Source organism: Panthera pardus, unplaced genomic scaffold (genome assembly GCF_024362965.1).
Source record: "Panthera pardus isolate Hobbes unplaced genomic scaffold, ASM2436296v1 HiC_scaffold_3, whole genome shotgun sequence".
Lineage (NCBI taxonomy): Eukaryota > Metazoa > Chordata > Mammalia > Carnivora > Felidae > Panthera > Panthera pardus.
This window is the reverse complement of record NW_026526876.1, coordinates 55,099,866-55,117,178: the sequence shown is the minus strand read 5'-3', so window position 1 is coordinate 55,117,178 and position 17,313 is coordinate 55,099,866. Positions and strand designations below refer to the sequence as shown.

The 17,313-nt window shown below is 39.2% G+C and overlaps 1 protein-coding gene across 1 annotated transcript in view; it reads left to right on the top strand.

Moving 5' to 3' along the window:
* The window catches only part of RPA1 (replication protein A1), a 73,793-nt gene that overhangs the window by 37,167 nt on the left and 19,313 nt on the right, over nt 1-17,313 (top strand). Inside the window, exons 6-7 of the mRNA XM_019429596.2 lie at nt 14,160-14,252; nt 17,091-17,226. Of these exons, the coding sequence (XP_019285141.1) occupies nt 14,160-14,252; nt 17,091-17,226 (229 nt within the window). The remainder of the gene's footprint in view (nt 1-14,159; nt 14,253-17,090; nt 17,227-17,313) is intronic.

Here is a 17,313-nt window from a genome sequence, read left to right as displayed (position 1 = left end):
GTTGATTTTAGCCGTTCTGATAGGTGTGAGGTGACATCTCATTGTAATTCTGATTTGCATTTCCCTGATGATGAGTGATGTTGAGCATCTTTTCATGTCTGTTGGCCATCTGAATGTCTTCTTTGGAAATATGTCTTTTCGTGTTTGCTGCCCATTTTTAATTGGATTATTTGTTTTTCATTATCAGTTAATTTTTTAAATGTTTTTTTAATGTTTTTATTTGTTTTTGAGAGAGACAAACAGAGTGTGAGCAAGAGGGCCAGAGAGAGAGAGGGAGGCACAGACTCTAAAGTAGGCTCCATGCTCAGAGCTGTCAGCACAGAGCCTTACATGGGGCTCAAACTTGTGAACCATGAGATCACGACCTTAGCCGAAGTCAGACGCTTAACGGACTGAGCCACCCAGGTGCCCCATCAGTGAATTATTTAACTAAGTCTGAAGAGATGATGATCAGTCATGAATATTTGGAAAAGAATTTCTGACACAATTTATGAGAAATACATATGTTTAAGGAAATGTATGGAATAATTTTAAGAGCTTATATAATTTATTAAGTTAATAGTTTTTATTAGCTATTTTAATTATAAACATGATGTTTAAAAATTTTAAATGGGAGTGCCTGGATGTCTCAGTTGGTTAAGTGTCCAACTTTGGCTCAGGTCTTGGTCTCACGGTTTGTGAGTTCATACCCTGCATCAGGCTCTCTGCTGTCAGCATGGAGCCCACTTTGGATCTTCTGTCTCTCTCCCCTGCACCTCAAAAATAAATATACACATACAAAAATTAAAAATGACTTTTCAGCTGGTCAGTATAAAGGATGCTAAAGGTTGTATATATGACTTACCTTATTTAAAGTTTTCCATTATGTATTTCTTTCTCTTTCCCAATTGATTTCACAGTAGGAAATTAAATAGGTGTTTGGTTTTTTGGTTTGTTTTTTTTTTAATTTAATTTTTTATTTTTTAAAATATACATCCACATTAGTTAGCATGTAGTGAAACAATGATTTCAGGAGTAGATTCCTTAATGCCCCTTACCCATTTAGCCCATCCGCCTCCCACAACCCCTCCAGTAACCCTCAGTTTGTTCTCCATATTTATGAGTCTCTTCTGTTTTGTCCCCCTCCCTGTTTTTATATTATTTTTGTGTCCCTTCCCTTAGGTTCATCTGTTTTGTCTCTTAAAGTCCTCATATGAGTGAAGTCATATGATTTTTGTCTTTCTCTGACTAATTTCACTTAGCATAATACCCTCCAGTTCCATCCACGTAGTTGCAAATGGCAAGATTTCTTTTGATTCTTTTTGATTGCTGAGTAATACTCCATTGTATACATACACCACATCTTTTTTATCCATTCATCCATCCATGGACATTTGGGCTCTTTCCATACTGTGGCTATCGTTGATAGTGCTGCTATAAACATTGGGGTGCATGTGTCCCTTCGAAAGAGCACACCTGTATCCCTTGGATAAATGCCTAGTAGTGCAATTGCTGGGTCGTAGGGTAGTTCTAGTTTTAGTTTTTTGAGGCACCTCCATACTGTTTTCCAGAGTGGCTGCACCAGCTTGCACTCCCAATAGGTGTTTGTTTTTAACTTAGAGAAATAACTGTTCTGGTTAAAATTAAACCGTTTCTGTTGGTCCTAATAAAGAAAGGTGCTTAGGTGGTTTCTACTAAAGTACACTAATTCACTGTCTAAATTTAAACTTATCAAGCATAATTCTTCAATTTATCATTAATCAAAAATTACTAGTCAAGCTTTTGCTTAAGAAAGATAAATGTGATCCCAGTAATTTTTGTGCTAGAAGCAAACTGCATCCTGTCCTTGTTTTCCTATCTGGGACTCAGTTCTGGTCTTCACCTCAGTGGAGTTAATGGAAAGGAAAGGAAAGTTTGAGATGCTCAGGCCTGCTGCACAATCACAGAACGTTAAGAGATAGAAGGAACTGTTATAGAGATCAGTTTAGAGATCAGTTTATGTGTTAATCATAAGACAGAATGAAAGTGAAGGAGGTGATAAGTGACTTGGCCAAGATTGCAGAGCAAGTTAAAAATTACACAGCAGGTGAGTCGCTTCAACAGATGAGACTCATTATTCCTGATTTCCAGGTGAAGATGCTTTCCACTGTACCCAGACCTTCAAAGATTAACCTTCATATCAAAATTTTTGCCTATTACGAAAATTGTATTTTAGTTAATAGAGTGTGTGAGTTGAATCTATTATAGGAATGTTTCTGTGTGTATATATAATCAGAAGTAGTCTAATTCATGTTAGTATATTTGTCCATTAAAACATGTATAATTTTTTTTTTTTTAATTTATGTTGAGAGAAAGAGTGTGCCTGCACGAGTGGGGGGTGCAGAGAGGGGGGAGAGAAAGAATTCCAAGCAGGTTCCATGCTGTCAGCACAGAGCCTGATGTGGGGCTCAAACTCATGAACGATGAGATCATGACCTGAGCCAAAATCCTGAGTGGGACGCTTAACCAACTGAGCCACCCAGGTGCCCCCAAACTTGTATAATTTTAAAAATGGAAATATAATTAAGATAATCAGACATCTGTTTTTTATAAACATTAATTTCCTTGCAACTTTTGAATAGATAATTACATGTTTCCAAAGTGAAAAGTACAAAATTATATATTTAGGGAAATCTTACTGCTACCCCTGCCGCTGGCTAATGTCATGTTTGTATCCACTGCTGACCTGTATAGGTAACCAATTTTAGTAGTTTCTTTTTATCTTTTGGGTGTTTCTTTATGCAAATATATACCAAATAAAAATATTATCTATTTTTATTCTGTGCTCCAGTTTGCTTACACAAAAGGTAGGATATTGTGTATATTATCTTACCTTTTTAAAAATTTTCTATGATTAAAAACATTTTTTTAATGTTTATTTATTTTTGAGAGAGAGGGAGAGAGAGAGCACAAGGAGGGGAGGGGCAGAGAGAGAGAGAAGCACAGAATCTGAAGCAGGCTCCAGGCTCTGAGCTGTCAGTGCAGAGCCTGACACAGGGCTTGAACCTATGAACTGTGGGATCATGACCTGAGCCAAAGTCGGATGCTTAACCAACTGAGCCACTCAGGTGCCCCTTCCCTTTTTTGATCCTGCTTTAAAATTTTTTTTTTAGCTTAGAGATATTTCCATGTATATACACTTAGAGATCTTCCTTATTTAAAAAACAAAACAAAACAATTAAAGAGTGTTCTGTTGTGTAGCTGTTCCATAGTGTAACCAGCCTTGTTACATTATGGCTTGTTTGCATGCTGTAGCAATGAAAACAGTACTGCAGCGAGTAACTTTGTACATACGTGGGTGTATTGACAGAGGTGGTTTGGTTGCCAGAAGTAAGATTGCCTGGATCAGTGGATAAATGCATCAGTGGTAGGTAGATATGGTAGGATTCCCCTCTGTAGCATGGTAACATTCTGCATTCCCACCAGCAGTGCATGAAAGTACTAGTTTCTTCTCAGCTGTACCAACAGAGTGCGTTATCAATCTTTTGAATTTTCACCAGTCTCATAGATTTTCGAAAGCTGACATCTCAGTGTAGTGTTTAATTTGTATTCTCAGCAAGATGAGCATCCTTTTAAATATTTGAGGGCTTTTGATTCTCTGTGAACTGTGTATCTTCCATTCTTCTTTTGGGTTGTTCATCTTTTTCTTCTCCATTTTTAACAGTTCTTTAAAGAGTAGGGAGATTAGTCCTTTGTCTCTGATATGAGTTATAAAAAGCCTTCTTTACTTGGTTATGGTGGCTTTTTGCCACAAGCAATTTTTTTGTTGCTGTTTTTATGAGGTTAAATTTTCCAGTCTTTTTTAAATGACTTTGGAAGTTTGAACCATCATTAGAAAGGTCTTTAGGGGTTCCTAGCTGGCTCAGCTGGTAGAGCATGCAACTCTTGATCTTGGGGTTGTGAGTTCAGGCCCCAGATTGGGTATGGAGCCTACCTAAAAACAATTTTTTTTTTCATCAAAAAAAAAAAACGAGGAAGGCCTTCCTTACTCCAAAGTTATTAAAGTATTCACCTTTTTTTTTTTTTTTTTTTTTTACATATATTTACTTTGAGAGAGAGAGGTCGGCAGCGGGACAGAGAGAGAGAGAGAGGGAGAGAAAATGCCAAGCAGGCTCAGCTGTCAGCACAGAGCCCAACGCGGGGCTCTAACCCACAAACTGAGATCAGGACCTGAGCTGAAGTTGAACGCTTAACCCACTGAGCCACCCAGGGGCCACCACCAACCTTCTGCCTTTTACTATGGCCATTGAATATGTTCAAATGTTACTTAAAAAAAGATTTTTTTTTTAATGTTTATTTTTGAGAGCGAGAGAGACTGAACGCAAGCAGGGGAGGAGCAGAAAGAGAGGGAGAGAGAATCTGAAGCAGGCTCCAGGCTCCGAGCTGTCCGCACAGGAGCAGGATATGGGGCTTGAACTCACTAACTGTGAGATCATCACCTGAGCCCGAAGTCTGACACTTAACTAAGCCACCCACGTGCCCCCATGTTTTATTCTAGTATCTACACAATTACATTTTCTATATTTAAATCATGATTGCCACTTCTGTCTTACAATTGGTTTCTTGATTTATGGTGTTTTGAGCTTCACTTTTCATGTAATTTGGAATTGATGGGTTTTCTCTGCTCCTTCAACTCACTAAAGATGTAGTCTCTATGTGGGGTGTTTGTGTGTAGAGTATGTATTCATTCTCCTTTATGCTCTGTATGATTTTTAGAAGTGGGAAAATTTGGTTAATTGTGCTTCTTCCAAAAATGGACCCTTCTAGATTTTAATGTTTACCTATACAAAACATAGTAATTTGGTACTTTAGATTGGAGAAGGGGGCACCTGGGTTAAGTCGGTTAAGCGTCTGACTCTTGGTTTCTGCTTTGGGTTTGTGAGTTCAAGCTCCACATTGGGCTCGGTGCTGGCAGCATGGAGCCTGCCTGGGATTCTGTCTGTCCCTCTCTCTCTGCCTCTCTCTCTCTCTAAAAATGAATAAGTAAACTTAAAAAATAAATAAATAAATTGGAGAAGGAAAGCTGAAGCTTATGTAGGTAAAGTCCTAAAATCTTAAGTTGGAACATCACATTTGTTTTGCAGTAGTAAAGTTCTGTTAAAATGAGCACATTGGTTATCTTCTCAAGCTTTCAGGACAAAACAGTGTTTAGCATCTCTATGAAATCTTTGGATGCAGAAGGGTTGAGGGAGAGATCATTGTGCCCAACTTTATCACCTTTGTCCAGATTTCTAATGTTTTTTATGTTGTATTTAATTGAGTGGTTGCTGTGGACATTTTGTGTTTCAGGGGAAAACTATTTGAGATAAAGCTGGAGTTGAAAGGGTTGAAAGGTAATTATCGCTTGGGGTCAGGACTATAGAACTAGCGGAAAAACTCCTTTGTCTCAATAGTCCATTCCACTCGCTCTTCTCTTTCTTCAGGGCCTGTTAAAGTGCAGAGGGATGAGGGAAGATTTTGCTGTCCAGGATTATTTGCTATTGAATTTCATTGTAACCAGATCAATAACACTTTGTTACTTGGGCCATGGTGGAAATAGCTTTGTTACAGTGGCTATTGCATTGTGGTGTATTTCACACAAATGGTTTCTAATTGTCTATTGTGAAGGCAAGGAAACTGTTACTAGTGAGGAGAGAAGTAAAGTTAGATTTGTATCCTCCAAGCACTTAACCCAGAACCTGTGACATATCAGGTGAGCTGTGAAATTAATTGACTAAACCCAACTGGGAAATAGGCAGAGGAATTACAAAATGTGCATTGAAATTGTTTGGAACTAGTACCACATTAAGTACAGATACTTAACAGAATTTTCCAAACATGAGAAATAAAACTTCAAGCGTAATTCATGTTTCATATAATATTGGATTGGATGATTTTAAACTCCCATATCTATCACTATATATTTTTGTCACTACGTATATTACTACTGTGTACCTACAGTATTTATAACATTATTTTACTTAGACTTAAGTTTCTTATATGATACATAGTTACTAGCATTATTTATTATTGAAAGGTAGAAGTTGGAACTTTTTTCAGCCTTATTCCGATCGTATTAGGCCAACAGGAATTTTTAACTAATGGGTTGACTTTTTTTTCTTTTTCTGGTTGTTAAGAGGTACTTGCTAGTAGAAATTGAGTTTTTGTTACTCTGTATATTCTGTGGTTGTTAGCTAATTTTTCTCAGCTGGTGGCTCATTTACCACTATATATTTTTTAAATTTTTTTTAATGTTTATTTACTTGAGAGAGAGCACAAGCATGAGTGGGGGAGAGACACAGAGAGGGGGAGAGAATCCCAAGCAGGCTCCGTGCTGAGTGGAGCCCAGTGTGGGGCTTGATCCCATCATCTGTGAGATCATGACCTAAGCCAAAATCAAGAGTTGGATGCTCAAATGACTGAGCCAACCAGGTGCTCCTGATATATATTTAAAAAGAAAGTTTTTTAAATAATCTCTGTACCCAATGTGGGGCTTGAACTCATGACCCTGAGATTAAGAGTAGCATGCTCCATGGGGCACCTGGGTGGCTCAGTTGGTTAAGCATCTGACTTTGGCTCAGGTCATGATCTCACAGTTCGTGGGTTCGAGCCTCATGTTCGGCTCTGTGCTGACATCTCAGAGCCTGAAGCCTGCTTTGAATTCTGTGTCTCACTCTCTCTCTCTGCCCCTTCTTCCTCACGCTCTTTCAAAAATAAACATTTTTTTAAAGTTATTAAAAAAGAGTAGCATGCTCCACCAACTAAGTCAGCCAAATGTACCATTATAATGATAATAAAAATGATAGGTGTAAGTGCAAGTAACTTGAGAAGCTAGAGTATTTCTTTCTTTTTCTTTCTTTTTTTTTTTTTTTTTATGTTTTGTTGAGAGAGAGAGAGACAGAGTGCGAGCAGGGAGAGGGCTAGAGAAAGAGGGAGACACAGAATACAGGTTCCAGGCTCTGAGCTGTCAGCACAAAGCCCGATGCGGGGCTTGAACTCACGAACTGTGAAATCATGACCTGAGCTGAAGTCAGATGCTTAACCGGACTGAACCACCCAGGCACCCCGGTAGAGTCTTTTAATGTCCTATTTCCCCCTGGTTCAGAGACAGTGGTTAAAGCTAGCACAGAGCAAAAGAGTCTAAGAATTAGGACCTTAATTCATCTTAGTGGGATGGTTTCATTTGCAGGTGGCACAAAACAGAAGATTAGCAGTTGATTCTCTGTATTGCTGTTTGGGGGTATAATTTCAGTTTTTAGAAAGATTTTCATTTAGCCGTGGACTAATTTCGGGTTTTGTGGTCAGCAGCTGTGTTGCAGCGCATTAAATTGAAGGGCGATTGTTGCAATTTAGAATGCACCAGGACTCTTGTCATCCATTTGGTTTCAGGACTGTCTCTTGTCTCATGTGCCAGATTTGCAAGTGTGGGCCAATGCAGGAGTTTAAGATTGCCCTAACAAGATTAGTGACTTAGATGTTTCGGTTATTAGTTATGTTCTATATAACTAGAGTTTTGGCTGCCAGAATAGGTTGCTTACAATTAAAAATTAACTGGATGGTGGTGAAGTGGGTGGATCTGGTCAGACAAACGTGGATCAGGACTGGATTGTGCCTCCTCCTAGCTCTGTGTGACTTTGGGCAAGTTACTTGCTCTCTTTAACCCAGTTTTTTCATCTGTTAAATGAAGATAGTAATAGTGCCTTTGTCATAGTCCTGAAGATTAACCGTGTACCTGGTGCATAGTAAGCACTCAAAGATTGTAGCTATTATTAATATAGCCTAATTGGTGTCTTGTTAAATACACTGTGCTTTATTGAGTCTGAGAATCCAATGATTGTAATTGACTGTACCAGTAAATTATATACTGATAAGAAATTATAACAATTAGATCGCCCATTGGATTTTATCTGGGATCTGCAGTTTGCCTTTGGGATTGATCACCTTGTCGTTTTGAATCCTGACAAATCCCTTGCTTCCCACCCTTTATACTCTCCTCTGGTTCTCAACCTCATCAAGTTCAAATCAGCCATCCTTTTTAGCTCCCATGGAATTGTTTTGTATCTGCTTCCTTACTAATCTCCCTTAAAATGTAAAAAGTACATTCTGTCAATTTTTTATTAAAAGAAATATGCTTTGGGGTCACCTGGCTGGCTCAGTTGGTGGACCACGCGACTTGATCTTGGGGTCCTGAGTTCAAGCCCAAGCTCAAGGCCTAGAGCTTACTTGAAAAAAAGAAAAAGTGGGGTGCCTGGGTGGCTCTGTCACTTATGTGTCCAACTTTTGATTTCAGTTCAGGTCATGATCTCACGGTTCAGGGGATTGAGCTCTGTGCTGACAGAGCGGAGCCTGCTTGGGATTCTCTCTTTTCCTCCCTCTTTGCCCTTCCCAAGCTTGTGCACATGCGCTCTCTTTCCCACTCTCTCTCAAATAAATAAACTTAAAAAGAAAAAAAGCATTCGGGGCACCTGGGTGGCCCAGTCAGTTAAGCATCTGACTCTTGCTCTTGGTTCAGGTCATGATCTGAGTTTGAGCCTCACATCAGGTTCTGTGCTGATAGCTCGGAGCCCGCTTGGGATTCTGGCTCTCTCTCTGCCCCTTCCCCGCTTGCACTCTCTCCTGCTCTCTCAAAATAAGTAAACTTAAATAAAAAGAAAAAAAAAACCACTTTGATGTGCTAGCATAACTGCTGTAGCTTCGTGTATACTGTAGTTCTGTGTGGCGTCAGATTTAGTACCTGTAAACACACACAAGACATTTATTACACTTTTTCTTAAGTGTTTATTTATTTTTTGAGAGAGGGAGAAACAGAGTATGAGTGAGGGAAGGGCAGGGAGAGAGGGAGACACAGAATCCGAAGCAGGCTTCAGGCTCTGAGCTGTCAGCACAGAGCCCAGTGCGGGGCTCAAACCCACGAACTGTGAGATCATGACCCGAGCTGAAGTCGGCCGCTTAACCAAATGAGCCACCCAGGCAGGCGTCCTTTGGTGTTGGGGATTTTTAATAAGCAAACAAAATTACACAAAATATGGGTGCCTGGGTGGCTCAGTTGGTTAAGCGTCCGGCTCTTGGTTTTGGCTCTGGTCATGATCTGGTGGTTTATGGGTTCAAGCCCCGTGTCAGGCTCCACAGCTGGCAGCGTGGAGCCTGCTTGGAATTCTCTCTCTCCCCCGCCCCCACCTCTGCCCCTTCCCTGCTCATGCTGTCTCTCTCAAAATAAACAAACTTAAAAAAAACCCACAAAATACTGTTGGTTACAGTAAACCAACTAAACTAGAGTAATGGCTGCTGGAGAAACAGCTACCAGAGTACTGGGAGGGACTCAGCTGGCCTTTGTTCAGAAGCTCCCGCTGAACACACATAAAAATCCTAGTCATCCACGTTTAAATGTCTGCCAGTCTAAATTTAGATAATTAAAAAATATATGTATTTCATTTGCAGGTGCTAATAATCTATCAAATCTTCTCTCTCCCAACCCCACTTTTTACCATATGCCTTATACACTCTCCTTTCAAATACCAGTTTGGTATTTAAGTTGTTCACCCCCATTTCCAGTAAGGATAAGAAAAAAATAGAGAAATGCAAAGTATATAGCTAGACAACTTACCCAAATATAAAATATTTCCAAATAGTTGAAATAAGAGGGGAAAACATTGGACTCCCTGCTGTCAGCCCAGAGCCCACTTCAGATCCTCTGTCCTCTTCTGTCTCTTTGCCCCTCCCCCATTCATGCGCCTGCTCTCTCTCAAAAATAAACATTTTAAAAAAAAGGTTTTTTTACATTTATTTTTGAGAGACAGGGCACTAGTGGGGGAGGGGCAGACACACACACACACACGCACACACACACACACACACACACACACGCACACACACACACACATGCACACACACACACACACAGAGGCTCCAAACTCCGAGCTGTCGCCACAGAGCCCTACATGGGGCTCAAACTCACAAACTATGAGATCATGACCTGAGCCGAAGTCGGATGCTCAACTGACTGAGCCACCCAGCCACCCCGAAAATGAATTAACATTTTTAAAAATCCCTAGCATGAAAAAAAAAATAATGCTTTAACTCATATGTTAAAATATCTAAAAAAAATTCAACCTAGAATAGGTAAATAGGCAAGTTATATTATTGAAAATTATGGTAAAATACTCAGAAAAAAATTTACATCTTTTAAGTGCAGTTTGGTGGCATTCAGTGCATTCATAGCTGTGCAAGTATCGCCACCATCCATCTCCAGAACTTTTTTTTTTTTAACATTTTATTTTAAGTAATCTCTACACCCAGCATGGGGCCCCATCTCACAACCCTGAGATCAAGAGTCACATGCTCCACTGACAGGACTGACTAGCCAGGCACCCCTACAGAACTTTTTCAGTCATCATCTCAAGCTGAAACTCTAACCATTAGACCATAATCCCCCATTCCCTACTCGTGCCAGTCCCTAGTAAACACTGTTGTGTTTTCTGTTGCTGTAATTTGATCACTCTAGTTACCTCATAAAGGTTAGTTATGTTGTGATAGAAATTAAGTGTTAAGAGATCAGCATGATCCCATGACCGTGTCCTATTCAGCAAGATACTTGAAGAAGCAGGCATGATACTGAAGAAGGGACTTGAGATGTGTTTGAAACAGTGGAACTAGGTGGAGTGGAGTTTGTATATTTTTATGGCTCCATCTTTAAATATTTAAATCTTTTGATTCTTTTGAATATATTTCTTGAAGCACGTAAGTATAGTTTTATTTTTTCCAGTTACTTAGCCCCAATAAGTATAGTTTTATTTTTTCCAGTTATTTTTCCCTACCGATTTAAGAAACAGTTTACTTTAAAATTTCAAAGTGTTCCATCACTAGATACACTGTCAAAGAAGGGCAGTTTTCCCATGCAATTTCATATGACACTTGGTAAATTCAGAGATGATGGAAAAACTAAAAAGTATCACAAAAACTCATTATCAATAATCTAGTCTCTTGGGGAACCTGGGTGGCTCAGTCAGTTAAGCATCCAGCTCTTGATCTCAGCTCAGGTCTTGATCTCAAGGTCATGAGTTCAAGCCCTGTGTGAAGTCTACTTAAAAAAAAAAAAAATCTAGGCTCTTTTTTTCTATGTAAGTAAGGTCTCTCAGAACAAAAAGAAATAAAAGGCATCCAAATTGGTAAGGAAGAAATAAAACTTTCCTAAAGACTCCACCAAAAACTACTAGCATTGATACATGAATTTGGTGAAGTCACAGGATACAAAACCATTGTACAGAAATCTGTACACACTAATAATGAAGCCGTGGAAAGAGAAATTAAGAAAACAACCCCATTTACAATTGCACCAAAAATAATAAAATACCTAGGATACACTGAATGAAAGAGGTGAAAGACCCGGATCCTGAAAACTATAAAACTCTGATGAAAGAAATTGAAGATGACACAGAGAAATGGAAAGGCATTCCATGTTCACGGATTAGGAGAACAAATATTGTTAAAATGTCTATACCACCCAAAGCAATCTACAGATTTAATGCAATCCTTGTCGAAATACCAGTAGCAATTTTCATAAAACTAGAACAAATAATCCTCAAATCTGTGTGGAATGTTTACAAAAGACTCTGAATAACTAAAGCAGTCTTGAAAGAAAAAACTGGAGGTATCATGATTTCAGACTTCAAGTTATACTACAAATTGTAGTAATCAAAACAGTATAGTACTGGTACAAAGATGGACACACAGATCAGTGGAACAGAAAAGAAAACCCACAAATAAACTCATAAGTATGTGATCAATTAATCTTCAACAAAGGAGGAAAGACTATACAATGGGAAAAAGACAGTCTCTCCAACAAATGGTGTTGGGAAAACTGGACCACTTTCTTACACCACACACGAAAATAAACTCAAAATGGATTAAAGACCTGTTGTGAGACCTGAAGAGAGCATAAGCAGGAATTTCTTTGACATTGGCCATAGCAACATTTTTCTAAATGTGTCTCCTGAGACAAGGGAAATAAAAACAAAAATAAACTGTTAGGACTACAGTTTATAAATAAAAAGCTTGGGCATACTGAAGGAAATAGTCAAGAAAACTAAAAAACAATCTAGGGAATGAGAGAAGATATTTGCAAATGATATACCCAAGAAAGGCATAGTATCCAAACTATATAAAGAACTGATATGTACAACTCAACAGCCAAAAAACAGGCAGAAGATATAAACAGACATTTCTCCAAAAGAGACGTACAGATGGCCAACACATGAAAAGATGCTCAACATCACTCATCGTCAGGGAAATGCAAATCAAAACTACAATGAGATATCACCTCATACCGTGTCAGAATGGCTAAAACCAACAACGCAAGAAACAAGTGTTGGCAAGGATGAGGAGTAAAAGGAACCCTCTTGCCCTGTTGGTGGGAATGCAAACTGGGCAGCTACTGTGGAAAACCTTATGGCGGTTCCCTCAAGAAGTTAAAAATAGAACTACCTTGGGATCCCGTAATAGCACTACTAGGTATTATCCAAAGAAATACAAAAACACTCATTCAGAAGGATACAAGCATCCCTGTGTTTATTGCCGTATTATTTACAGTAGCCAAGTTATGGAAGCAGTCCAAGTGTCCATTGATAGATAAATGGATAAAGAAGATGTGGGGTGTGTGTGTGTGTGTGTGTGTGTGTGTGTGTGTGTGTATGCACATATTGCGATGGAATGTTATTCAGCTATAGAAAGATTGAAATCTTGTCATTCGCAACGACATGGAGTGAGCTAGAGAGTATAATGCTAAGTGAACTAAGTGAGTAGGAGAAAGACAAACACCATATTACATCATTCATGTGTAGAATTTAAGAAAGAAAAATTAAAGAAAAAAAAGAGACCAAGAAATAGAATCAACCACAGAGAACAAATTGATGGTGACCAGAGAGGAGGTGGAGGGGGGAATGAGTGAAATAGGTAATTGGGATTAAAGAAAAGAAATAAGCAAGGTCTCAATGTTTCCCTCCGTAGGAAGAACTAAAGAATAAGAAATTCTGTTTTAACCTTTTTAATTTTATGCTAAATTTATTTTACTCGAATGGCATGGTTAGCTCTTCGTTTTGTTGTACTAGTTAAGAGAATATTGGCAGAAGGAAATGAAGTCAGGGTGTAATAGGCCTGTTCGAGGTACAGACTTGGGAAGCCCAGCAGGAATAAGCCTAGTGATTGGAGAAGGCAGAGACAAGGTGGTGGGTGGGGAGCCTTTTCAGCAGTGCTTACCATGTTTGTTTGTAGGACTTTCTAGGAAATCTTTTTGAGCTGTATTTGTGTGAACAGCCTAAATTAGTGCCCACCACAAAGGCAAAATCAAATTCCATAAATCTATTATTTTTTTTACATTAGGTATATTTTGCAGTTTTAACATTTTTCAACTCCTAAAGCACTTGTAGAAAGGGTGAAGGGCAAATAAATACTCTCGTGGTATGGTATTTCTTATTTTCTGCTTGAGAGACATGTTCGTTTCCCCTCCTTTCCTTTTAATCTTCCTGTTTCCTTGACACACCTGCTTCTGAACCCCATCTCATCTCTCCCTGCTGTGACAGTTCACTAGCACTTCACGGTACCTAAGCCTCTTTCAACTCTCATTTTCCACCAACTGTCGGTTTCAAAATAAGGTGGCTTTGTTTGGGAGGGAAAGGGTAGAATCCTTTCTGAATGTCTCCTTTTCCTTTGAAGCAGGAGCACTTCAGAGACAATTGAACTGCTTTTAGGTTTTTCTTACCACCCAGCTTTTGCTTCTGATAGATCCTGCCGTGAACACAGTTCTGTTGATGACATCGATTTGTTGCTATGGAAATAGTGGTAATGTCACCGATTCAGCCCAGTGACTTGACTTCAGGTTCAGGCAGGAGAAATGGGCAAGGCCTTAGGGGAGAACCTCATTAAAACTGAAAGCTATCAATTATAAACAGGTGAAAGGTGAATGGAGCCAACCTTTCATATAATGAAAACAAAAGTGAACCCCTAGCAAATTGACTGCATGCAGTTGAATGCAACAGCATGAATTCTGACCCATGAGAGTCTTTAACGAAATAAAAAAATTACACTTTCTTGGAGTATTTCTTCTGCTTAAGTTTAAATCTTTAAAGCTGGATTATTTGCACTAAAGTTGTCTTTTTTTGGGTTCCCAGGACACGGGCAGCAGCAGGTAGTTCCTTCTCCGGCCTCAGCAGCCAACCCGCCAGCCAGCAAGCCCCAGCAACAGAATGGGAGCTCAGGGATGGGTAAGCTACTACTGTGTGAGGACACGTGCCGATTATATGTATCAGGCTTCTGAGTAGTGTTTAGAAATTTAACCTGGGACTAAAGGGAGTTTTCAAAATGTCATTCATGCTAGTTGCTTCTTGCAAAGGATAGTTCCAATTCTTACAGTAAAGTATGTGATTGAAAAAATGATTAAAGATAGCCTTTTAAAGATACTTCATATGCCTGTTTTAATCAGAATGATACACTGTTCTCTGTTAATAGTTTATCTGGTGGTTTCTCACATCTTACGTTTTGCACTCTCTTGACTTGTGAATTTACATATCTTTTAAATTTGCACCTTTTAACTGTTTGGAATCCCCTTAACTGAATTTCGCTTGTCTCTCTCCAAGTTTCCCATTTGGGGCCCTCACGGGTATTTATCTTAATGTGAAGACGGTATCATTTATACCGGTCATAGGTTCTGCTTCTCAGTCTCATGGATGAGAAATCATTTCTTCCTTTAACTCTCTGCAGTAGGTCCTGAGAGGCTATAATGGAATCATTTTGTTTACTTTCTGGCCTTCACTTTAGGAACTACTATTGAGAATGATGATGTGTGGAATTTGGTTGGATTTATTTTTAGAGGTCCTTTTTTTCTGTCACAGTGTCTCATACACCCCCTCCTTTCTTCCTCTCAACTATTAATTGCTAATTTTAAATGCTGAGATTTTAAGAAAAACAAGGTTAAGGCATCACTAAGGTGGCTGTGAAACTTTCAGGACATGGGACTTCATTGTTCTTTGATGTTTGTATCTATCTTGCAATATCTGTCAGTCTACCTTCCATCTAGCTCCCCTGTATACGTGTATCTATTTATACACAACTCTCAAATTATGTTCTGTTGAAGGAGGTAGTGGCATAGATATACTAACATGGTAAATAATGTAAAAGTCACTTCCTTAACCCTGAAATGCAAATCGTATATTGTTCCTTTCCTTCTTCTCACAGATTTATTTTCCCAGTTGTCTGTCTTTGGCTTATATTAACATTTATTTTTAAAAGTCAGTTAATGCTTTTTAAACACACATCAACTGGGTGGTGAAAGAAAAAAAGACTGGGTGTGTATTGAGGGGAAGCATGTTTTGTATAACTATCTTCTTGATGATATTACGTATGCATATACACATGTATTCTGCGAAGTTCACTTGCTTCCTTGCATAGTCTTGATGCAATTATTACTGTTGTATGTGTAGTTCTCTCTTGACTCCTCAGTTAGAATAGGAAATTGTTAAGATCTAGGACAGTCTGTATGGTTTTTATTAAATGCTGCAAATACTGGGGCACCTGAGTCAGTTGTGACTGGGGCTCAGTCAGTTGTGTCTGTCTCTTAATTTTGGCTCAGGTCATGATCCCAGCGTTGTGGGAAGGAGCCCTTCATCGGATTCCAGGCTGAGCGTGCAGCCTGCTTAAGGTTATTTCTCTTCCCACTCCCTGGCTCATGCACATGCTCTCTCTAAAATTAAAAAAAAAATTTTTTTGTAATGCTACAAATACCTAGAATAATGTCTTACAGGTTGTACAAACTCAGTAAATAAATGCTGAATAATGGTAGGTTTACATCTCTAGCAAAATTCCATTCTAAAGAAATGTTTTGATAGAGAAGATTTGAAGTAATTGGACTAAATTACATTTTCTGAATTTGGAGGTTGAAACTTTATAGAAACTGTGCATATAAAGGAATTCCAGTGTTTATAAGCTTTAATTACCTGTTTTTTTCCAAGTGCACAGTAGCTGCTTAGGCTTGGGTAAAGAGGCAGAAGGGATCTTGGTTCCCAGCCACCTGGTTGTCTTGAACCAAAAACTGATTGTTGCCCTTTGCCCCCAACTAAACCCAGTCGCATAGACTTCAGTGTAGACCTTTCAGTCCTATAGACCAGTTGAGAACAGTGCGTTTTCTGAAGATGTTTTGAGGTAAAATATTTGTGATAGGTATTGGTGTCCTTCACCTCAGATGGTTCATCTACTGTGTCCTTCACCTCCTAACCTTTTCTTCTGCTTTTTTTTCTTAATGTTTATTTTTGAGAGAGAGACCGAGCAGAGGTGGGGCGGAAAGAGAGACACACACACGGAATCCAAAGCAACCCCAGGCTGAGCTCTCAGCACAGAGCCCGATGCGGGGCTCAGACTCATGAATGGTGAGATCATGATCTGAGCTGAAGTCGGACACTTAACTGAGTCACCCAGGCGCCCCGCTTCTGTTTTTTTTTTTCTTATACATGCAGTGACTTGCCATTGGTTTGACCAGTCAAGGATGTTGGTTGATTTTCTTTCTCTGACCCATTATGTCTCCCGTTGATACAAGAAGATAGTTTAAGAAGGATGAGTCTCAGCTCAGTCAGTTGAGCATCCAACTCTTGATTTCGATTCTTGATCTTACAGTTTGTGGGTTTGAGCCCTGTGTCGGGCTCTGCATTGGCAGTGTGGAGCCTTCTTGGGATTGTCTCCCTCCCTCCCTCCCTCCCTCCCCCCCCCCCCCCTTCTCCCAAAATAAATTTTTTAAAAAAGTTAAAAAGGACAGGCCTCTGAAAGAGCAGTGTCTGGACTCACTACTATTATCATCTTGACCTCAGTCATAGCTTAAGTCAGCAAATAAAGTAGTAAGCTTCTGTGTGCCCAGCCTTCATTCTCCATCTCTTTTCTAGCTGCCTGTTTTGGTCTCTGATGTCCATATCTCTTGATTGATAAAAAGGAAAAACTCGTTGCCTCTCATTTTGTATGATTTCATGAGCAACACCTCAGTAATTGAGAGTTATTACAAAACTTACATAAAATTTATGTAGACCAATGATTGCCCTTCTTTGTGTTTGTTTTTAAAGGTTCCACTGCATCTAAGACTTATGGTGCCTCAAAGATATTTGGAAAAGCTGGAGCTACCAACCTAGCAAACACAGGTTCTGGAGGAACACAGGTCAAAGTGGTACCCATCGCCAGCCTCACCCCTTACCAATCCAAGTGAGTTTTTCCATAGAGTACGTTCAGAATGTACTTACAGTATGATGCTAGGGGTTATTATGGGCTCTTGCATTATGTATATGCGAA